Raw genomic sequence first — 24964 nt, forward strand, 5'->3', positions numbered from 1 at the left:
GTGTGGACATTCTCTCATAGATGTCTCTACTAAAAACTATGACCATGCACCCTGGTGCGAAGTGAAGGAACTTTATTTGAAGAAATTTTGTACTCATAAGTTTTTGTCCTTACTAAATTTAGTTCTTTCATTTGTGGGTTGGCAATATTAATCTTTCCTTCCGCCAGTTTTGAACTTAGCCAATCCAGAATTTCTGTAATTAATTTTGACCAAACTTGTCTTCTTCGATTTTGATGTGTAACTGTAAGCTACCCAATAAACGCCTGTGGATGTGTTAATTATTCATGAAAGGTCTCGACCCTTCCCCGAGGGTATAAAAACTGCTGATTTTCTTGTATCTCGGCGACTTCATCAACATCTAACTTAGTGTATGGACGTGTAGCAGGAGGCGGGAAGCGCCTCTTCCATCTGGCAGCAGTTCTTCAGTAAGGTAATGGCCGCTTAACATCTTTATTTCTTGCTAGCTCAGCAGTTTAACCCGCGGGAAAGGTCCGAAACTTTTACAATGTAACCCACCTTTCTACAAATGTAAACTTGTGCCGGCTTAGGTAAAAACTGCATATATCTGTAACTGTAAATCGGGGATAGAGAGTGCTTTACCCTCTCGAGCTCCCCTTCATTTTGACTTGAGGTGACTACGTTTTGGTAACTGATTTTCTACTCTTTCTTAATGTGTTAAATGTATTCATTATACGAGTCACCCCCATAGTTTGGGAATAGCCCCTGTTTCATCGGCCTAGTGCCTCTTAGGTTTTAAGAAGTTTCATGTAGGAGTGCAAATTCACGCCTCCATTCAGTTTTGCATTTTGGGCCATTTACTTAACCTATTCATTTTCTACTAAGGCCCAGTAGGTTGGGTACAAGGTACCCCCGTTTTATTTTGTGTAAGTTGTGCCTTGATGGCAATTTAGTGTAAAGCCTGGTGTTGCCTTTAATAGGCTTGGAAAACAGAGCGGGTCAGTTCTTTTAAGTATTGGATATGTGCCTCTAGGAGGCTTGGCATTGCTAGGTGGGAGCAAGTGCTCCATGTTATTAGGGGATTTCTACCCTTTGGTAAATATGCGTTTGTGAACTGAGAGCTCACAAATTGTAAAACTTGGGGCTTGAAGCCCATATTGTTATATTGTCTCTACATTTTGTATTTTCTTGTTTTGGTTAATGCCTTGTCATTTTACCTAACGCTTCATTGTTATAAAATTTGCTAAAGTTGAATTTAAAAAAAAAAGGAAATATAACTTTCAGTTTAAGTTTTAAATGTTTTCTTTTTGTAGTTAGACCCATTCACCCCTGCACCTTCTTTCACCTCTGCTGTTCCCACCCAGCCGGGAATCGAACCTGGGACCCTCTGAACAGAAGGCCAGTACGCTGACCATTCAGCCAACGATTAAAATTGTTTTTAAGCCGCTTAGTGTTAAACGAGGAATAAATTTAATATTATCGGAGTGAACCTTCTTTCACCTCTGCTGTTCCACAGATACCTCGGAATAATAATAATAATAATAATAATAATAATAATAATAATAATAATAATAATAATAATAATAATAATAATTTACAAGTATTTTTTTGGTTCCATGTTTATTATTTGAAGTCTTATCGCTTCTTTGGCAGAAAAAACAATATACGGTGCATTAACATTTTCAAAACACGTAGAATCTTTCCTAGCTGGTATTAAGGGACCACCTGAACACTGTAGTGAGCAACCGAGACCATGCAAGGCATATCCGCGATTCCTGTAACAGTCTAATTACAATCTCATTATGATGGACCGAAAGGCTCATACGGTAGAAATGCTAGTCTTCGGAGGCCCAAGTTGGTGGCTTCATTTCTGGCTCAGTCCGGTGGTATTTGAAGTGCTCAAATAAGTCAGCCTTTGCCTGGTTCACTTGAAGGACGAGGAAAAATTCCGGCACTCAGCGTCTCAGAATATCAACTTTAGTTAGCAAGACGTACCATTATTATACCTATTACTATTATTATTATTATTATTATTATTATTATTATTATTATTATTATTATTATTATTATTATTGGTAGGTAATTAGGGGAGGTAAAGGGGATTTATGTAGACAACCGGGCCGCACTGAAAGTAGTAGCTGCAGGGATGAGATATTTGTTTATAGTATGAAAGGTACGTATGAAATGGCAGGGAGGGATTCAGCTTGGTGGAGATATTACGGTAAGCGGTTTGTCCTATAGTGATGACTTCATCTAAAGTGATATCAAGTAAGAAGGAAACCTAAGAAGACAGAATTTAGTTCGGGAATACGGAACTAAAACAGGATCATTTTCCAGTATTCAAGATATGTATTCTCCCAGAGTAGCAATGTGCTAAGTGAAATTGAATGAAGGGGTAGCAAAGGTAAATGTAGTGAGCTCGCAGTTGCGATCTGAAGTATTTTGTAAGAAAGAAGAGTTCTCCGACGAAATTATCTTTACGTCGGTATGTTTTGAGACTGACCTTTATGTTCGGGAATGAAAGCCGGCAGGACTTAGAATGTCGAATTCATACGTTAGAAGTAACAGACATGAAAGTAGCGAGAATGATTTTTGGTACTAAACTGTGAGATCATTGTTAACAGGGAAGTCAGAATTAATAGCCTATAGAGCTCGTGCGCATCATGTGATTTTAGTTGCTGGCGCTCGTAGCGGTGACTTGTGTAGTCTTTCAGGGGGACGGTAGTAGCTTGTGCAACTACAAGCGCAGGGGAAGAATTGAATGTTTAGATATCGTCTTTAGATATTTCTGTAGAATTTCGTTAAGTTCAGTGGGATGCATCGTATTTCAGAGCTACCGTACTTTAAAGAAGGGTGCAAAAAAAAAATGACAGTCATCGCATACTACAAACATGGGAAGCGTTGGGAGAAGAAATAACCTGCTTGTGAGACAAACATCCATGAGCCGTGTTATGCTGTTAAAATTAAAGTAACCATATGTTTTCTCTTTCTATATAATAACGTAGCACACTATTTGTATCTATTGCATTTTAATTGTTTTTACAATTAACTTACACAAGATTAATCTTTTTACAGATTGATTGCGGCAGAAAGGTTAAATCAGATGAGTGCGATTGCAAAGCCGGACTTTCACAATGCTGTAAACATATTGCTGCATTGTGTATTTATATCAATACTGAGAGAGATTCTTCCCAGACTTCCTCTCTGCAACAATGGGAGGAACCTTAAAACATTATTGCGGAGTATTTTAAAGGAGGAAAAGTAGAAGAAATACTAAACGGACCATCAAATCAGCGGCCAATTTATTACGCGTCGGAAAGTGAAAATGTTGAATCCTTAAGTAAAAGTAAAAGTAAAAATCTTGAAAGCAGAGTGTGAAGGTGAATCTTTCCTTAGCTCTACTTGCATAGTTCAAAACATCGTTGAAAGCGTCGTGGAGCGAATGGACTTCTTACTTCAGTGTCTTAACCAGTTGGGCAAACAAACATTTAATAAACTATTAAGATGCTATCTTGTGAATAATTTGCCTGGTGGTAACGTATCACTAGCTTCCACAAATTATGAGTGCATGTTGCCAAATAATATATTTAAATTTTGTTGTGAAAATATTAAAGTAACAAATTGACAGAAGCACGCAATTGCAGTTGAGACAAGGGAACAATCTTTATGTCCTTCCTGGTTCCATTTTTTTGCAAATAGCTTTACGTCGCACCGACACAGATAGGTCTTATGGCGACGATGGGACAGGAAAGGGCTAGGAATGGGAAGGAAGCGGCCGTGGCGTTAATTAAGGTACAGCCTCAGCATTTGCCTGGTGTGAAAATGGGAAACCAAGGAAAGCATCTTCAGGGCTGCCGACAGTGGGGTTCGAACCCACTATGTCCCGAATACTGCAAATGGCCGCACTTAAGCGACTGCAGCTATCCAGCTCGGTCTTCCTGGTTCCAGCAAAGGAAGTTAAGCATTTCGGCCAGCCAGAATGTACACCAGATCAAAACCCTACAGAATGGAGATTACGAAAGGCTGACATTAGCGTTTCTTTTATTTAAACACTCCTGCAGTGAGATATGACAGAGCTAAAGAACGGAAGGCACTTGAGAAGTACTGCTTATAAAAGAACTGTAACCTGATGGAGTAATGACAACAAGAAATTTGACTGTAAATTAATTCTTATAATGAGAAAACATTAAAATTCTTTGACGAGCACTGTTACGTCTTTCACAGGGCACTTCACTGCAATCTATAATGCACGTGCAATTTTCAAGTGTTTTTTAAGAGCATTAGGCATTGTGTTTCTGATAGTGGATCGTTGTGGCCAGAAAATCCACTCCTTTGTTTTCTTAAAAATATGATGGAGAGCGAATTTAAAAATAGCAGATGCTGTAATCGTATGACAGTTAAAAATTGCGCCTAGAGTGGCGAAACTAATACCGAGTTTACATGTTATTAGCAGTAGAAGCAGCATGTTTTCTTCGGTAAATGTACAGTTCTGATGAACAGAGGGTAACAAAGATAACAGGATATGAAACACTGCAAACTTAACAAACTGCTATTTCAAGAAGATGCTGTTCCTTGTCTTTCACTGACCTGTATCCATGAAATGTATATTTGGTGTCCACGAAGTCCACGTGAACACCACAATCTCTCTTAAAATAAGTGTCAGTCGTCGTCTGTATATTCACTGGAGGCATTGGAAAATTTGTTTGAACTTCCGCTTCACAATTATTTTTCAGAGCAGAAAATAACACGTTCACACTGGGTTTGTTACCATTGGTGGTCATTACTTCAGTCTGCGTGCTTGAATCACATAACCAGGACTGTCACGATCTCTCGAAGGCCTTCCATTCACAAAATGCCGATTACAAACACGCGAGTTATTTGTGGGTTCCCATGGTTTACCATAACTAGTCCCTCGTTTCTGTGCCGCAATCCAGGCATTTCTTCTAATTTCATGCTGCTTTTTATTTGGAAACACAAAAAACTTAGTGCCAGGAGGACAGTTGATATACGTAAAGTTGCAATCAACCACAGAACATTTTTTCTACTGTTTCGAGAACAGTACAAACAGTATAAACAAGCCCAACACAGGCACAGGCACTCGACTGCGGCTCCCCCTGATTGTTTAAGTGACCTGCCGCCAGAGCGTAGCACCCATCATGCGCACGAGGTCTATATTGAGAATAAACTATGGATGACACCGTACGCATAAACCGGTTTTTGTGGTGAGGTCACGTGAGGCGGAAGGATAATACAGTTGACTCCGTTATGGAAGGTAAGTAGTAGACAGACCAATACGGAGATGGTTAGACTATTTACACTGCCCTGCGATGGTTTCTATGACGCCATTTTGTATTCTTTAGGATGAGTTTTGCATCCTGAATCGGGATCCGGCTTAAATTTTCCCACATCACGTTTCTTTAAAATCTTATGTTTCTTTGTGCACATGTACTAACGGACTCTTTATATTGTTAGAAGTGTAGCTTTACATAATATTTCCGGATTCATTTATTAATGCGATCTGCTGCAGCCATCTGGCAAACCTGTATAATCACGCTCACAGCCTTTAAGAATGGCAGGTTTTGCTGAGCGGCGCCATTTTATTTGTACACCACAGTCTTTAGTCTTACTTCGCTTTCTAGTGAAGTGAGATTTTTGTTTTCAAGTGAATATGTCTTAACATACCGTTCCATCCGCTTCATATCAAGAAGAGTGTTATGAAGAAATTCGTTAAGCCTGTAAGCAATGAATGTGAAGTTTTCTGTACATGTGTTACAGATCCCAGACACCAACAATGCAAGAATCGAAGAAGGTACCTTCACAGGTCCAGACATCAGAAAACTTATTTCCGATGCTAATTTTGAAGAAGTTGTGTGTGCAGCAGACTGATCAGCATAGAAAGCATTCCGGAATGTAGTCAAAAACTGTTTGCAACACAAAGGATCCAGACTACGAACAAATGGACAGAATGATAGTTTCTTTTCAAAGATTTCGGCTGCAGCATGAGCTTAAAGGTACACGCTACATTTACATCTGTACGATTTCCCTGAGAACTAGGAATGCTGAGCAAAGAGCAGGGAGGAAGATTCAACCAGAATCTAAGGGAAATGGAACGCAGATAAAGAGAAATGAACAAGAATATGCTGGCAGATTACCATTTGTTACTTAAGAGAGAAAATTTAACAGCTCACAAGCGAACAGCAACGCGAAGAAGTTTCTTAAAACAAGTCAAGATGAAAATGAAAGTCCACAGCCTGTTTCCAGTCATTCGACCGGGTCAGGAATGGAATGAAGCCCTCATCTAGCGGCGAGGATAGGAATTGTGCCGGCTGCCGAGGCCTGTCGCACTCCTCTGGGGCAATGATCAATGAATGACAGATGAAATGAAATTTTGGGGAGTGTTTTGGAATTAAATATGAGAGGGGAAAACCGGATTACCCAGAGAAAAAAAATCTGCCCCGCCTCCTCTTTGTCCAGCACAAATCTTACATGGAGTGACCGGGATTTGAACCACGGAACCCAGCGGTGAGAAGCCGGCGTGCTACCGCCTGAGCTACTGAGGCTCTAAAACAAGTCAAGATAATCAGAATATTTAAACCAATGATTGTCGTTCTAGAAAATATTACCAGTAAAAAAGTAAGTAGGGGTCTACGAAGTTGTGTTTACAGATGCATTTAGTATTTTTCCTCAAACCTGTTTGTACAATACATATTTTATTCTCATAAATATAGGAGTGTTCAGGTAAAAAGAAACAAGAAAAAAGTATTCCTTACATAAGAGTATTATTCCTGTATGTACAGTACGTGTTAAGAGCACACTCCTTTAGATTTTGCGAAGAAACATGATATGATGGAGAAAAATTTACTTTAGATCTACATTCAGCATGCCAGAGATATGAAAAAACCGCTGTTTGAATATTATGCAATGATCATAAAGATTAAATTCGCAGGTCAGCGTTATTTACTAAGAGGTATAGAACTAAAGTAGGCCACAGAGGTAGGTGCAAACAGAATTAATTGTGAATACGCTTAAGTTACCTGGCAGATTGAACGCTGTAAGGTATAAAAATCTCTAAAGAAGACGGACAGACATTTCTAAGATAAAATAAGATGAGCAGAGTGAATTATAGGCCACTATAAAAATTTCACGAATATGAGAATAATTATAGCAAAGTTAAAAATGTAGTTCGGTTAAGAAATCTGTACTACTAGCAATAGAATGAGCCCGAGATAGTTTTGTTTCCACTTCTACAAGAATGAAGTTATACACGACTAGTTTCATGACTAACATCAAATATTTTATATAATCCAGTGAAACCGGTAGTTCACATTCGGTGGCACCTGGGAGCTTTGTAACGGTACGCTCCGTGCGCGTGCTAGTGAACCATCTTTACAACACGGAGATGTAAGAGTTCCGGCGCGTAGAAAACTGATATGTATACCAGGGGGACGTTGACTGAGCTACGGATTTTGCACTGACAAGGGATGGAATCTAATGTGCAATTTAGGTGGAAGAAACAATCATAACATTAGAGTGTTTAATATCTTTGTAGCAAACAAATACCGTTCCGAAACAATCATGTAAGTCTCCACAGATTCTTTCAATCAATAACTATTTGCTTGTGGGTCATGAGGCTAGTATGACAGGTTCACAAATACTTCCGGATCATTCAATTAAGTATCCTGTTGTGGGTCGAGAATCGATGGCGTTGAAAAATTACTTCCAGATCCTACAATAATATATCCTCTTGTACATCATAAGAATCAGCGACATTCTGCATTTCTAGATATTACAATAAATTATTCTCTTGTGGGTCATAAATATTGGCAACATTCACAAATACTCTTAAGGTATTTCAGTATGCTACATGGCTTTTATGGTTTTCACAATACTGGATTTATTCACTAGAACTTCGAAGATTGCCATTGTAATACTTTATGGCATGGGAATCTAAATCTTTCTCTTGGATATTAATGTTTGGTCACGGAATTTGTGCTGGTTAAAGATGTCCTGGTGGTTTTCTTTCTAAAAAACAACAGTACTGCATTACTGTCCCCTCGTAAATTTACGATGGACTGTTCCGACTCTTCTGACAATGAGTATTGCCTACAGAAAAGGAAGGGATGTACCATGAAAATAAAATACAATGCACCGATATAATGTCCCGTTATAAAACATACAGACGCCGTTTCCAATGGACTAAGAGACATAGAAATAATAAATGTTTAAGTATTAATACTGGAAAGAATGCACATTGCCGGCAGCGAGTTCCGACGAATAATTTACGCGTATTGCTCGAATATGCTTGTATGCCGTGTTCAAATCAACGATTTTCTATTATAAGCTGAACTTTGATCGGTTCTCTTACATTTAATCCCTATAACCTGTAGGTATTTTCCACAATATAAAGTCGAAGAAACCACTCGCTAGAGATGAAGAAAAAAGAACATGAATTATATAGATAAGTCACTAGCATCAGTTGTGGACAGACATTTGGAACATTACCGAGTTCCAAAGAAATTTTTAAATGGTATAACTGCAATAAATTGCAGTGAAACGACGTTGATAAAAACATGAATATATTATCGTAGGAATGTACACCTTACACAGTGTGTGGTCTCATAGGTAAGAACCGGTGTCTAACTATAGGCCAGTTGACCGTACCCGTTATAGAACTACACAAATTTACTGGCAAAGTGGGCATTGGATAAATGTTTCTCTCCGCCCACCTGGTGGTTATGATCGTTGAAGGGTCAAGTCTGTATGTTATTATACTGTGATTAGCCAGTTGAGCCCCGCTGGTGGAAAAAATGCCACCATCACAATGTTAGCTGCAGGGTAGACGAGGGGTGGTATAGAATTTCTGTGAACTAGATTGCATGCCAAAAGCCTAGATTTAATTCTAAACCTCTGCGCAATGCTCATTTGGAACGAGGACATATGACGCTGTTGATTATGATTGGTTCGTCTGATGGTGCCGTTAAGCCTTGAGCAGATCGATGGGAGTAAGCTATGTGCCGACGTCGGGTTTCACTCGCTCCCTACCTCATCATAATCATTCTCTCACAATCAGACGCGCAGGTCGTCCACAGGCGTAAATAGAAAGAATTTCTCGAGGCAAGTGAAAGTATCCTCGGGCACTCCCAGCACTAAAAACAATACGCTAAATTTAAAGAAAGATTTTTTTTTTCCTAGCGGTTTAACGTTGGACTTACACTTCAGTTTTGGTTGACGATGGAATGGAAACAGCCGTGGCCTGAATTAAGGTACAGTACCAGCATTTGCCTGGTGTGAAAACTGGAAGCTCGGTTACACGGCCCGTACCACGTAGTAAAATCGTTTGGCAAAGTCAAATTTCTCGTATCACGTGGTCCCGTTACTTCCATACAACAAAGTCATTTTGACCTAATGATTTAGAGATTTATTTTTGAGGTGTAATCACACATTAATAGGATACATACCTGTACGTCCTTCTCGTAATCTAGCGGCACTCGCCGACACACATCCCGATGATAGATGTACAACGTTCCACCGGGCACCACTTGCGGAGGAGGGAACTTAGTACCGTCACTGCCATCCACCCTGTTACATTCATCTGAAGCGTAGTAATTCACGGAGTCCTTACCATCGAACCGGGTGATCTGGCCCAGCTGATTGAGATCACCTGCCCCAGACGAGACAGTTATCGTATTTTTCGACGTACCATTTTTCTGAAACAAGAAGCGCAAGTGGTCAGTCTGTAAATTAAAACAGTTCAAACTGCATACTTAAACTTTGTAATAATATTTTTGTGCGTTCTACAGTTTCCATGCGATGAGGAAAGAGGGGTGATCGTTATTTTAAGGGTCAAAAAGACGAAAACAGAAATAAATCTTAGTGTTAATTATAGAGGAAGTTTGACTTCTCGAAGAATGAGGGTATCCATTAAATAAAGGGTCGGACCAGCAAAAGAAGTTAAAGAGCGGTTACGTCTTGCGAAGTTAACACTGCCAGGTCAGAAGAGAACGAGAGTCCACAAAGGAAAGTAGATTGCAAAAAATGCGTTCTTCAGTTATGTGATGAGTCTCACAAGTAGCAGCGATACGGTAACAATCTGCTAAGATCCTCAGTCACCGCTCTGCTCATCAATTCGTTGATCTTTACGGGTTAAAGAAGATATATTCATTGCCATAATTCGGCCACATGGGATAGCGGTATAGTGCCTGCCTCTTATCCGGAGGCCACGGCTTCGGTTCCCGGCCAGATCAGGAAATTTACCTGGATCTGAGGGCGGGTTCGAGGTTAGTCAGGCTACGTGATAACTGAGAAGATATCTGATGGTGAGACAGAGATTGCGGTCTTGAAAGCCAAGAATAACGGCCGAGAGGATTCGTTGAATTGACTACGCGTTTTTCTGCAGGCCTTCGGGCTGAGCAGCAGTCGCTTGATAGGCCAAGGTCCGTCAGGACTGTAATGCCATGAGTTTGACATTTATTCCAGGCCTTGAATTACCTAGAAATATATGAATATCAAATGTATCACTTCTAGCCTGCAACAAACAGGTTCATTTTCATTAAGCCCACATTCAGAACATGCGGGCTTACCGAGCGAGTCGTGGTCGCGTCAAAAAGGAACAAACCAACGGGATTAGAGTAAATACATTAGTCATACTATTCTTAGATAACCTCGATATTCTGGTCGATATGTGGAGAGATGTGATTAAACGTGAGGAACGATTGGAAAAATGTTAATCTCCACATCAATAAAAGAATGTGGTATGCAAATCAATTGAGGATAGAAACACTAAGAATTTGCATTTTTATTTTGATCTGCATTACCAAGCACATAAGTCGCGGGTATAAAACTGGATGTCAAAGGTAAATTATCGTAAATTCAAAACATACGATTTTGGTTTTTTTTTTTTATCACATGAGACTTGTTTTGGTCGTGCCTTCTAATGGGTACATTATTGTATGTGTGCAAGGAGTAGCTAGTAATAAACAATAAGTGATCATTCAAGGGTTCGGCGTTATGCCGACTTCTTATCGTATTGGCTCTTATGACAGTTTAATCATGGCCAGGACTGTCGATTCGACCTACCCTAAAGGTAGCAAAGTACGCGGCTCAGCAGCTTCTTTCTGTTCTCCTTTAAAGTTAGTGAAATGCCACGAAAGTTTACCTCTCACGTCCAGAAATATGCATGTTAATGCATATTATTGCTCCTTCGACTAACAGAAGATTTTTGTACCGTACCATCTCTGCCATTTATTTTGAATAAGTTTGATCACCCTCGCTTTAAGTTACGACTATAGATTTCTCCGTAGTGAATGAGGAAACTCCATGGTGAAACCTCGTATTTGTTTAAATTAACATTTGAGTCGTCCCATAAAACATGACAATTTAGAGCACGATTATGCAATTAGGTAATGGTTTATTACACGCCACAATCAACATGCACCCACAGGAATTCTCGCTGACTTCTGACCATAACTTGCTACAGAATATTCCATTTTTTATTTGAGAATTAGCCCCTGGTCAATGCTCACCTGTTGAAGCAGCCCTACGCGCACTTCCTTGTTACCAATGGAGGCCATCTTGATGAGACTGTCCTCGTAGCCCCAGAATATTTGCTGCACCGTTTTCTTGTGGAAAGGTTCAGGCTTCATCACATTCAGAAGACCAGAGATCGCTAGCCTCCGGAAAACGTTCATTTTACGTTCCTTGTAGTACGCCGTCTGTCAAAAGAAGGAAACAGTGCTATGAAAGAAATCTGGATACTCAACATTCCTTACTCCACCAATCGTATGTAGGCCTATTTATCAATGTTCATTCTTCACTATTTCTCAATTTGATCCAAGTGTTAAGGTTAAGTGCATTCCACTAGATCTATTCCATTCCTTACAACAATGCTTTCAAACATGGAATTATCTCGTAAAATTACGTTCAGGTAATCTTCAAAATCTACTCTAACGTGTACGAAAATTGCAACAGCAAGAAGGAAACATATGAATGAAATTTTTCTAGTTTTACGTCGCACCGACACAGATAGGTCTTACGGCGACGATGGGACAGGAAAGGGCCAGGAGTGGGAAGGAAGCGGCCGTGGCCTTAAGGTACAGCCCCAGCATGTGCCTGGTGTGAAAATGGGAAACCACGGAAAACCATTTTCAGGGCTGCCGACAGTGGGGTTCGATCCTACTATCTCCCGAATACTGGATACTGGCCGCACTTAAGCGACTTCAGCTATCGAGCTCGGTATGAATGAAATTAACTTTATACCACAGATTAGGTACATTACAAAATAATTAAGTTCGCAGATCTGTACATGACCTTTGAGTTTGAGTATTCAGCATTTTGTGTAGTCACCAAGAATCGAGGAGGTTCTGAGTATGTTCCTAGGGAATCCCCCGCCCCCCTCCCCCACGCAGTCTGCATGCAAATCCATAAATCATCGACACTGGTTACTGGGAACAAGTTTCCGACCAACCATATCCCAGAGATGTTCTATGGGCGTCATGTCACGCGAACGTGCAGACCAGGGAAGCAATGGTACCCGACGTTCTTCGAAGAATGCTTGCACATTATTCGCCACATGTGGCCGGGCATTGTTCTGCTGAAATATGGCATGTGGAATTGCCTGAAGGAGGGGAAGTAGCTTAGGGTCTAAAATCTCCATGTATGGGTTGCTGTTCAGATTGCCCTGAATACTTAGGAGGCAAGATAGGTTGTTGTACCCAATGGCACCCTAAATCACCACACTGTCCACTATGCTGCTCAAAAATGCAGTCTGCCAAATTGCACTAACCTCAGAAGTCTTGCACATGTATGCGGCCCTCATGACAGGTTGAAACGGGACTAGTCTGAAAATTCTACATTTTGCCACTCACCAAGCCAGTGACTGTTTACGTGCCCATTGCAGTCTGAGGCTTTTGTGGTTTCTGGACATGAAAGCCGATGCAATGGCATGTATGCAACAAGTTCAATTCACACTAGACGGCGTCGAACCGTTGACAGAGCTCCAGCTTCGAGCTAACATCGTTGACGAAACTGTACGGGTCGTTATGGTCATGCGGACAAGATGGCGGTTATATTGCATGGTTCAGTATTCACACGTCGCTACATACGACCCTCTTCTATCCCCTGCTTCCTCACACGCATCACTGTCGAAGCTGCATGCCCTGTACAAGCCGAAATGTCACAGTATGAAAAACTCTTCTTGTAGACCGATCATTCCGCCCCGTTCGAGCTCTCTCACATGCTGGTATTGCGCCCTTTGACGTCCATGGGGCATACTGGCTGGCACTTTCACGTTTCCACGTTGTTTGACAGCTCTTCACTACTTAGCGTAACATTGACCTTGTCGGTTATAAGACAGGGCCCTGCCGGGCCTGCGTATACGCCATATTTCTGTGATCCTAATCACTTATTGCAGGCACACTCTTCTATAGGCTATATCCATGAGTTTGGATTCATTCGTGCTATTCCTTCACTGTGTTGCAATTTTCACAAACTTTAGTGTAGAATTAAGTCATTTTTTGAAGTCATCTTTACTGGACTACTACATCTGATAAATCAGGTAGAAGCTCAATAATACCAAGGATGAAGTATCAATATTTAATTTTACTATGAGATACATTTCAACTAACCATAGTTGTACAAAACAAAGTCCATTTTTTCAACAGTAGCTGTACAGAACAAAGCGCACTTTCTTCAAGTTCAAAGGTAAGAATAAAATACATATGTGGGGAAGTTTCATATATATTGTCGTCGTGTCTAGAAAAATCGCTGTGAAAAATTTCAATTTAAAACCCTAGGATTTGTCACCTGAGATTCAATATTATATGATTTATATCAAAGAATTCTCGTTCCTAACACGCGAGAGGTCGCGCGAAGGCAAATTTCTGACGCTTAATATTCGAATGAGCTGCTATTTTCCTTTTGCAGTGAATGGTCTGGTAAAAATATAAATATGTACCCTGTTTAACTGCCTTTCAACTACTACTAACAATTACCCAGTAACAATATTTTCTCAATGTAAATATTAATGAAATGTTTTCGCAAATTCTGGTAAAATTACGCGAGTTTTTAAAAAACGCGAGAGGTCGCGCGTGATTGAATTGCCTCAACGTTTTAATTTGTACATTTCAATGAATGATTTGGTCACAATTCAAGATAAAACTACAGCAGGACACTTCATTGAAAGCCACCATATACCTCATGAACTTAAGAAACTTTCTTGGAAATGTAAACATGTAAGGATGCACTACGCAGGGGTCCCTCGAAAGAAATTTTCCGCGGCAGATGCGAGAGTGAAAGAAAATTTAAACTACTCCGGACGATAATCAACGTCAGGCGAGAGAGAGGGAGGGAGGGGAGGGATGAAACGAGCGCCCTAAGCACTACAGCGGCTGGCAACGAAATTATTAAATATTTAAAAAGTGCGGCAAATTACCGCGGGTGCGACCTCTCGCGTGTTAATATATAGATAGCCTACTAGCTGTTGATCGCGTCATTGACGGGACAATAACTTGGCACGAGTGCATTTTTGTCGACCCCTAATGTTGTTCAAGAAATTCTGAAGTTGTAGATGGGCATGCTCCCGCCCCCCAACTCCCTATCAGCGACACTGTTCCTGGCTTTCTGTGGCCTTTGGCAATTTAATCTTGCCATTATTGCTGCTCTTGATTCGATCTCTTCCTTTCGGTATACAATTGAAGTATCAGCATAGTATTAAAAAGTAAAACTATGTTCAGAGCATTTACAACGTTACCGCGATGATCTCCACATAGCTGGTTAACAGTTATTTGACTATCGTTACACGACTGCCACTGTTTTTCCCTTATTGTTTATTGTACAGGAAAAATGTATAGAACAAAAAAAAACCGGTGTAAAATGTCCCATTGGAAAAATCAAATGTTCATAAATAATGTCTTATATTGTCGTTTGGTTATGCTCATCCATCAATCGCTGCTAATCTCAGATGACAGTCAGCCATATGACATACCCTGCACGGTTGCTAGGTAACACTATCTGGCCATCCATCCATGCCTACACGGTTGCTAGGTTACACTTCCGTCACACATTTTGTTACATTATTTCTATTACAGACATTTTCGGATGACCTCAAACTTCAAGACATTAATATCAAACGTTTGTTAAGTAGAATTGATACAAATATGTCTTAAGAGCTGGGTGTCATCCGAAAATTTGTGCAAAGAAATCGTGTCATGCAACAAAATGTGACTGAAGTGTAATCTAGCAACCGTGTAGGCTATGTCTTATAGTGGTTGGTAGTTATGTTGGGGAGATGGTACACCCTACCTTCACAATGTTAAATTTGCCAAATTCATGTTCCTTTTTCTCAAAAACCATTCCATAGAAGTTAATGGGATTTGCCACATTTAAAGAATGAAGCTTTATGCACACTTGTTTGGTTTTATAAATATAAATTCAATTGTTGAATTTTATTTTCTTAGAGGTCAATTTTTCTTTAGAAATTGAATAACCATAATTTTGAAAATATAAAACAAATATTATATGAACTCTGTATACTTTCAACTCCAAGAAAATGTGGTGCAAATTTCATGTTCCTAATTCTAGTGGTTCAAAAGAAAAAGGAGCATAAAATTTAAAAAATGTGTTTTGAGATAAATTGAAACAAACATGAACGATGCTTCAGTGCATTCCTGGCCCATAATCTGGATCAATTTCAGCATATTCACATTATCTTATCACCTTTCTCTGCAGCTTTGTGGTTACCACGTGGGCCTGTGTGTGATTTCATTTTGTTATCCTTAGGTTATCAATTTCATTGCATTTTTTGCACTTTGACGTGGTTCAATGCTTAAAGCCCCCAGAACCCTCAGTTTGTCTGCACACCCCTCATTGTATGTGAAAACTGCACCATTTTCACTACCGGCCTCTTGATTATCAACAATTTCACATGTTGGCCCACGACCTTTCCTTCTACCTAATCCAGTACATTTCTTAAAATTTTTATTAGCGGGGCATTCTAGAAGTGTGATTCACTACCGAAACAAACTAACACATGTGGTTTCAGTAAACAACTCCAAACATGGCCAAACAAGTAATTGACGAGCGGAAACAAGCTGCTACGCACTGTAGAAACAAAAATGTACCACCAGATCGCACTGCTGTACCACGAAGTTTGAAAGTTAGATTTTATTTCAAAAATATGCGTACCTTGTCGAATAGGTGAGCGTAACGAAGCGTCAACTCTAAATTTAAGTGCGATATGAGCCGTTGGAAACTACTTTCATCGATATAACTACTGAAACCTTATTTATCACACTTAAAATAACAAATTCGTAAAAACAAACAATTCTATTTCTTCCCTTATTGGTGAATTCCCCCCCCCCCCCAATTAAGAAGTACAACTAGGAAACTACCCTTTATTAACATTAATCAGAAGGAAGAAAAGAAAGGGGTCCAACACTTCGAAAAATGAAAGTATCGGCCAAAGAAAAAAAGGACCATACACAGGACTCTGATAATAGCCCTGTGGTCACCAACCCACATTCGTAAGTTGGCAGCCTCTGGAGCCCCTTTTAGTCCCCTCTTACGGCAGGCAGCGGATCCCGTTATTCTACCACCCCCAACCACAAGAGAATGTCTTATGGCTCACGTTCATCTGAAATTATCCGTAGATATACGACCACGGCCGAGATATGCAAAGTTTCCTGCTGATTTTATCATAATCAGCTTTACTGCTTTTAATATTATCTTAATTATTTTGAAAATTCACAAACCGCTTGTTTAATACTCCATTTCCAAAACATGTTTTTATCACTTATAACTATTCCTCAAACCTCAAAATCATCAGGCACCAAGTCACGTAAGTTTTTCCGATTCCTTTTATCTCCTTAACAGTCAAATCAATCAATCAGTCAATACGGATCTGCATTTAGGGCGGTCGCCCAGGTGGCAGATTCCCTATCTGTTATTTTCCTAGCCTTTTCTTAAATGATTTCAATGATATTGGAAATTTATTGAACATCTCCCTTGGTAAGTTATTCCAATCCCAAACTCCCCTTCCTATAAATGAATATTTTGCCCTAATTTGTCCTCTTGAATTCCAACTTTATCTTCATATGGTGGTCTTTCCTACTTTTAAAGACGCCACTCAAACTTATTCGTCAACTATCATCATTCCACGCCATCTCTCCACTGACAGCTCGGAACATACCACTTAGTCGAGTAGCTCGTCTCCTTTCTTCCAATTCTTCCCAGCCCAAACTTCGCAACATTTTTGTAACGCTACTCTTTTGTCGGAAATCTTTGAATTTTTTCCAGTTCTTGAATCAAGTAATCCTGATGAGATTTCCCATACACTGGAACCCTACTCTAGTTGGGGTCTTACCAGAAACTTATATGCCCTCTCCTTTACATCGTTACTACAACCCCTAAACACCCTCAAAAACATGTGCAGAGATCTGTATCCTTTATTTACAATCCCATTTATGTGATTACCCCAATGGAGATCTTTCCTTATATTAACACCCAGGTACTTACAATGATCCCCAAAAGGAACTTGCACCCCATCAACGCAGTAATTAAAACTCAGGACTTTTCCTATTTGTGAAACTCGCAACCTGACTTTTGACCCCGTTTGGGAAAATGCAAAGAAAATATGGATGTAAAACAAGATCTGAGATGGAAAAAATAGTATTGATAGTACCTAGGTATATTTAAGAACAAGAAGTTAACAGGACAACAAAACGCTCGTGAACCACGACTGGGTAGAGCTTACCATGAGCGGCATGTTAACTGTGAATACTGTGTCGTTGAGCGAGCCATTGGACAGCTCAGGAACGAATTCGTACGTCCTCTTGTCCTGGTAAGTGATGGTTCCATTGTCACCGAAGACAATGTTCACTCTCTCAGACTGCTCCCTGAAAATACAGAGATACAATTAGATGCAGGTAGTAATAAAATGCAGATATATCACATAACGGCAAAATGGAAACAATCCAATTTCCAAAATAATCAAAGAAATTCACAGACATACGACAAGCAAATTACTTTGAAATGTACTGTGAGAGCATCTCAATAGCAAAGCATTGAGCTCGATTCTTGCTACGCACCAACACGGTAAGTCTTATGGCGACGATGGGATAGGAAAGGCCTAGGAGTTGGAAGGAAGCGGCCGTGGCCTTAATTTAGGTATAGCCCCGGCATTTTCCTGGTGTGAAAATAGGAAACCACGGAAAACCATTTTCAGGGCTGCCGACAGTTGGATTCGAACCCACGATCTCCCGGATGCAAACTCTCAGCCACGCGCCTCTACGCGCACGGCCAACTCGCCCGGTGAGCTAGATTCTAGGCCAAGGAAGCGCAAGCAGTACATTTGCTACAACCAAGGTTAATTTCGTCCCGTGGAACATCTTGAGTAGTACTTATGGTCTCGTTACTCCTACAGAGCGTTCGTATTCACATTTAACATCTGTTCTCATCAACTGCATTGACTATCACTGAGTAGACTATTACGCACAAACAATATTCCTCAAGATAAGAGTTTATAGTTTGTGATATGGGCCGAACATCTATACGTAAATGGTACATAAACCGTTAAGAAAATTCGAACACTCTAACCTACACAATATCCAATTAGCCTGAGAAATAGATCGCTGAGAAGTGGTCTAGCCTTAAAATACAGTAGCGAACCCTCTTAAACCTACACTAGACCATGCTAAAATATCTCCTGAATTAAAATGAATTAACTCCTTACACCAGAGTTCCTTAAGTCGAGGTGCAACCGAGAATAGTTCACTAGATTTTCAAACGCACAGAACCCAAGACAAACAAAAAAGTTCATTGTACGATCTGAAGTAGGCCCTACGGCACATTTTACAGCATAACTACTGATGGAATCAAACATTTTTCAGGCTTTAATTATACGCATTTTTCTTGAATTTGATTGATAATTATGGAAGTACAGACAAAAATAAAATTTTTGGATATATGAAAACTGGAAACGAATACCTGAACACACAGTTCTTCGCGAAAACTTCTACCAACTCATTGCTTACAATCACTAAAAATGTGGTGTAAAATTTAAACCATACAATGAAAGAATGGTTGTATTAAGACAGTAAAAATTACCAGGTAATTTTAAAAAATAATTCCGTTTGAGCTACATTGTTGAAATAATCAAAATTGTGAAGAGAAGTCATGGATTGAGAAATGTGTTGAATTTTTTAATAGTTTATCCATGATTTTTTTTTTTGGCTAGTGGCTTTATGTCGCACCGATACAGATAGGTCTTATGGTGACGATAGATAGGCAAGGGCTAGGAGTGGGAAGGAAGCAGCCATGGCCTTAATTTAGGTACAGCCCCAGCATTTGCCTGGTGTGAAAATGGGAAACCACGGAAAATCTTCAGGGCTGTAGACAGTGAAATTCGAACCCACTATCTTCCGGATGCAAGCTCACAGCGGCGCGATCCTAACCGTACGGCCAACTCGCCTGGTAGTGATCGGTTGTAACAGCGTCTAAAGTTTCTAAGTGCGTGACGATCTTAATGCGGCAACAAATATAAAGTGATTTTTTAAAACACTTCCCACTGAGATAGAAGGTTGAAAGTTTCATATTACTAACAAAACGCAATTAATGCACAAAAATGTTCAAAATGTTTAATATTTTACCCCCTTAACACAACGTCCAAGAATATTTCAGAGGAGTAATATGCATAGTATTACACCAAGAACAGCAGCCGAGCTGAGCGACTCAAGAAGGTTGAACGTTGGCTTTCTGAACGCAATTTGGCGAGCTCATTTCTGGTTCAGATCGTTGTATTTGGCGGTGTTCAAATACGTGTCGTGTAGGTAGATTTAATGGTACATAAAACTAACACTTTCGGGTCAAAATTTCGGCACCTTAATGTACCCGAAAACTGAAAAGTAGTGGCACGTGAAAGCAATAGCATTATTAATCACTAGCATTTGTCCGCGGCCTTGGACACATGGAAATTCATTCTGTGGCCATTTATAGAAGTGAAGATACAGTGGAAACTGTATCTCAATGCGTTCATGAGTTTATACTAGACTTAACTAAAGTTGGTGTCTGACAGGTAAGGTTGGAGGGAGGAGCACTGCACGTGCCATTTCACAATGTTGCCACATTCCAGCATTCCTTTCTACATGCTCTTACCCGTCGCTTCCGGCTCACTTGTTCCCTCCTTCATTCTGACCGCTGTGATCTGTTGCAGACTACCTGGCCAGGCGGTGTCGTCCCATTTGCGATCACTCTTATACAAACAATCAGGTTCTTATCAGCGAGAGTGACAGGTTTGGCAACTCCCAGCAAGACGAGCTGCCCTGAAGTTTTATCTCCATGGCAACCGCAGTCGCCCCACCCTCGTTTCCATGGCAACCACACAGCCACTCCCTTTATCCCGCCCGGGCAGGCAGTAAACGGACCTCCCTCTAAGAAATGTCACACCAACTCTTGTTATTAGCAGTATAGTTCGGATGACTTTGCAATCTACAGGGTCTCTTATAAACTCAGACCGTCCAGCGGCGTTTTTACTCTGATAACTAAGCAGCTGTACGGAAGGTGCGCGCATAGTTCTTGACCTCGTAAAGAGCGTGTACGTGTTCGAAATAGTATCAGTAGCCAGTCAATCTCAGCTGTTCATTTGGTGAGACAGTTATCATTGCAACACCATATTTTTGTATGTACAAGTTATTTTAATTATGAGTCTGCTCGACGGGTACGCGATGCATTTGTTCAGCAATTTCCTGGTGAAGTCTTGCCTTCATGACTACAGATTCACGTAATTGTAAATAAATTTGAAACTACTGCCACAGTACTCGATAAAGAATATGCGCGCACACGAACAGTTAAGAGAGGAAAAGGTAAACATGGTGAGAGTTTTGAACGGTCACCGAATAAATCACTCATAAAACAGCACTAGTAGGAGTTTCGGAGCCGGTATTTGGACTTTGCGATACAGCAGCTGCCTCAGCCCACGTTACGTAGCGCGGCCGCCCTGCTGTAAGCGTGTATACAATCTTATATGAAATCTTACTTTATTAAAGCTGTAAGGGTCATCCTTCATAAGTGACTTCATAAACACCATTAGCATTTTCTGCATACTAATAGGGACAGCTACGACTGTTCACACTACCATTACGATGTAACCAGACCTTATCCTAAAAGAACAAGCTGTGGGTCGAATAAACGATCATTCAATGATACAAGATACCACTCACAATATCTCACTCTTGTGTCTGGATCAGCAGGTTTTAAATAACGGGCCCGTGTAAACCCGTACGGTTCGATGTGTAACAGCTTTGTGGCGGTTGCCTGGTAGGCCATGCCCTTCGGGGCTGTTGCGCCATGGGTCTGGTTTGGGTATCTTAAACTGGCCTCTCGAAGCCTGTCGCTGACCGTTTGGTCACCACCTCGTACCCCAGCAGCCTGCTATAGGTGTTTTAGAGCTTGTTGTAAATAGGCGGTTTTGGATAGCCTGTAGACACACAATACGATACTGTCCTAGAGTTTCTTTCAAACTGCGGCCCGTGCCAGGCACCTGGAAACACGTCCACAAACACCAAATCCTATTCTGAGCAACCCCTAGCATTCTGGCAACATAGCTCTGCCAGCAGCGTCAGGTGCACGAGGCGGCTTCATTTGACAAACAGTGGAACTATCCGTTATGTAAGCGGAACATGCTGTTGCCATAATTGCCCAATCCCCATCCCAGTATGCATTCATACAATGTAGTTAAAAGCGTGTGACCAATTTTTGAGCGGTGTATGAATGACAATATTGGAGACAAGTTGTGTTCACAAAATAATGCTACCTCGTTAGCAGTAAATTTTATAAGTAGCCTAGTTCTGAGCAGCAAACTTAATCTAGTTACAGAGAATAATGAAATTAAAAATATGAAACATGGACATTGCATATTTCAGTGTTACCGAATGACAAAACAAAAGTCGTCTCCTTGCACATTAAAAAAGTGCATTTATGGGCACTAATCAGGTAATAGTACTACAAAAACGGTATAAAGTTTCCAATAAGCAAATTCACTATTGAATGGTAAAAAGTAAGATATTTTGATGTAGTTTCGGATAGAAATGTGTATCAGTAATTAGTACGGTATACATACAGTAACTCATCCCGCTAATACGTTCTTGGATTTGCAGTATCCTACATCTCCCAAGCGTTCAGCAATTCAATTGTTCTTTTATATACGAGAGATTTATACCTTATCTGGAGAAAATCTTAAGCTCGAGTTTTATTTATTTCGACTATTTAGCAAATTACAAAATGATAAACGCGCATAAATATAACACAAATCGAATGCATATATACTTATATTCAGTATAGAGAAATACTTCAGAACAGAAATACAGTTTTAATTTTGCATTTAAATTCATTAGGCCGCAGTCTGTTTCATCAGAACACCACTTACGTCCTGCCGAGTGTGCGCTCTATAGTCGAATGTAATATTGAAGATGTTTCAGTGCGCTGTTCTGATGAATTTGTATAAAAACGTAGGTGTGATAAACTGAAAGTATTACGATATTTGTTGAAGTTCCGGATATTCTTATACCTAACTGGTCATTGGAGCCATGAACTAAATTATCTTAGAAAGAATTACTTGAATTATGTCATTCAATGCGAGGCATAAATCATCGTTCTCGAAAGATACTTTATGTTATTGATAGAACTTCGTACAGATTTCTATAGCAAATAAAAGATATATTCCTCATCTTGAGGTCTCGCGTCATATTTGAGGACTACATTAGCTTGACTACAGTATTTTAGTTTACAAGAATGATCATATTTTCCTGTACGTATGGCGATGATTTTTTTCACAGAAATGAATATCTAATAAAATAATTTGAGCAAAAATAGATGCACACATGTTCAGCTGTCTCATAGGCAGGTACGAAAATTTCCGATATTCCCACAGGTCCTTAGTAGAAAACCATACGAGATTGTGCAGAGATTACTGGTTGAATAATTTAAACGCAACCATTGTAAGTCTCAAAAAGATAAGCATATCCTATGAGGCATAAATGGGGAAATATACTAGTCAGGTGTGATCGAGAAATTATATCGAAATAGTTGACGTGTAACTCAACTTTATTAATGGGATGGTGGAGACATCACTAATACCCAGGTGGAGATATTGCGCAATCCTCGCTACATGTTAAGGTACAAGTGTTTTAATTATTGTGTTCGTCACTAGAGTAATTTGAATAACAGATCGCTTCACCAGCAGAAAGAGTCTCCTTGAGGCTTATATTACGTCAGCTAGCATGAGTCAACATCGTCATGTGTCGAGGTCCGGTGAAAGGATAATGCTTCTACACACGATTGGGGGATTATTTAACCTTTGATAGTAGCCTCCGTGGCTCAGGCGGCAGCGCGCCGGCCTCTCACCGCTGGGTTCCGTTGTTCAAATCCCGGTCACTCCATGTGAGATTTGTGCTGAACAAAGCGGAGGCGGGACAGGTTCTTGTCCGGGTACTCCTGTTTACCCTGTCATCTTTCATTCCAGAAACACTTTACAATATCATTTAATTTCATCTGTCATTCATTAATCACTGCCTCAGAAGTGCGACAGGCTTCAGCAGCCGGCACAATTCCTATCCTCACTGCTGGATGGGGCTTTATTCTATTCCTGACATGGTAGAATGACTGGAAACAGGCTGTGGATATTTGACCTTTACTGATGTGTGATAGGACGATAATCCCTCCAACAGTTTATTCCTAACTAGCAGTGCCAGCGACTTTGTACGCGTGGAATTTATTTCTGACTTATTAGGCTTCTTTGCATACAATGTTTCATGTATTATTGGAGACATGAACAAAGAGTGACATTAAACAATTTCGATGAGCTTAAATTTCTCAACAAAATAAGTATATTATATTAACACTTCTCTGTAGACAATGTTTGATGTTATGTTATTTTCTGGCATCAAGATATACTTTATATTGTCTTTTGGGTGATCCGACTAGAGATAAACGAACATACAACTTGTCCATGCGGAAAGCATTCCTTTCTGAAGTTGATTCCCACAAGTGAGAATGTTTGTGCATGTTATTTATTGCCATGGCAAATGACGTCTTCACTGGAAACTGTAAGAGTTTAAAATATATTGGCAATTCAGTCTCTATACTGCTAATAATAAGAGTTGGCGTCTGACAGGTAAGGTTGGAGGGAGGAGCACTGCACGTGCCATTTCACGATGTTGCCACATTCCAGCATTCCTTTCTACATACTCTTACCCCTCGCTTCCGGCTCACTTGTTCCCTCCTTCATTCTGGCCGCTGTGATCTGTTGTAGACTACCTGGCCAGGCGGTGTCGTCCCATTTGCGATCACTCTTATACAAACAATCAGGTTCTTATCAGTGACAGTGACAGGTTTGGCAACTCCAAGCAAGACGAGCTGCCCTGAAGTGTTATCTCCATGGCAACCGCAGTCGCCCCACCCTCGTTTCCATGGCAACCACACAGCCACTCCCTATATCCCGCCTCGGCAGGCAGTAAACGGACCTCCCTCTAAGAAATGCCAGACGCCAACTCTTATTATTAGCAGTATAGTCTTCTAAGCCCAACTTGGCAGGTAATTACATATTAGAATTAAACGTTGGGCCTCCCCCTAAAGTACTGTTTCACTTAGCGTGAATAAAGTTATTTATAGCCTAGATTGTAGTGCCACATTCCCAGACTTAACACGCCTATTTTCATGAAATTCCCTTCAGTCATCACTCCCTCTTGTCATATTCTTTAAGAGATCATTCCTTTACGATTTTTTAACTTTTAAAATCACCTTCACACTTTTCCCTGTCGATATAGACCGATGACCGTGTGGAACTTAAAACAGTTATGACTAAAATCATTTCCAGTCAACACGACTGAACCATATTTCCATGTTAGAGATGCTTGGCGTTGATATGGACTAAGCAAGAGAAGTCTAAATTCATGAGTTCTATTATAGTCGGTAAGGTAAAACTGTATAAGACAAATGATCGGAAATTGTTTTAACCTCT

General features: G+C 40.2%; 1 protein-coding gene across 2 annotated transcripts in view; it reads right to left on the minus strand.

Annotated features, from left to right (window-relative positions):
- The window catches only part of LOC136856838 (lysosome membrane protein 2), a 140202-nt gene that overhangs the window by 26843 nt on the left and 88395 nt on the right, over window positions 1-24964 (minus strand). For both annotated transcript variants that reach the window (XM_067135008.2, XM_067135009.2), the window contains 3 exons: window positions 17705-17846; window positions 11481-11669; window positions 9417-9665 (listed from right to left, as the gene is read on the minus strand). In XM_067135008.2, the coding sequence (XP_066991109.2) occupies window positions 9417-9665; window positions 11481-11669; window positions 17705-17846 (580 nt within the window). The remainder of the gene's footprint in view (window positions 1-9416; window positions 9666-11480; window positions 11670-17704; window positions 17847-24964) is intronic.

The sequence above is a fragment of the Anabrus simplex genome, chromosome 1, assembly GCF_040414725.1.
Source record: "Anabrus simplex isolate iqAnaSimp1 chromosome 1, ASM4041472v1, whole genome shotgun sequence".
NCBI classification, from domain to species: domain Eukaryota; kingdom Metazoa; phylum Arthropoda; class Insecta; order Orthoptera; family Tettigoniidae; genus Anabrus; species Anabrus simplex.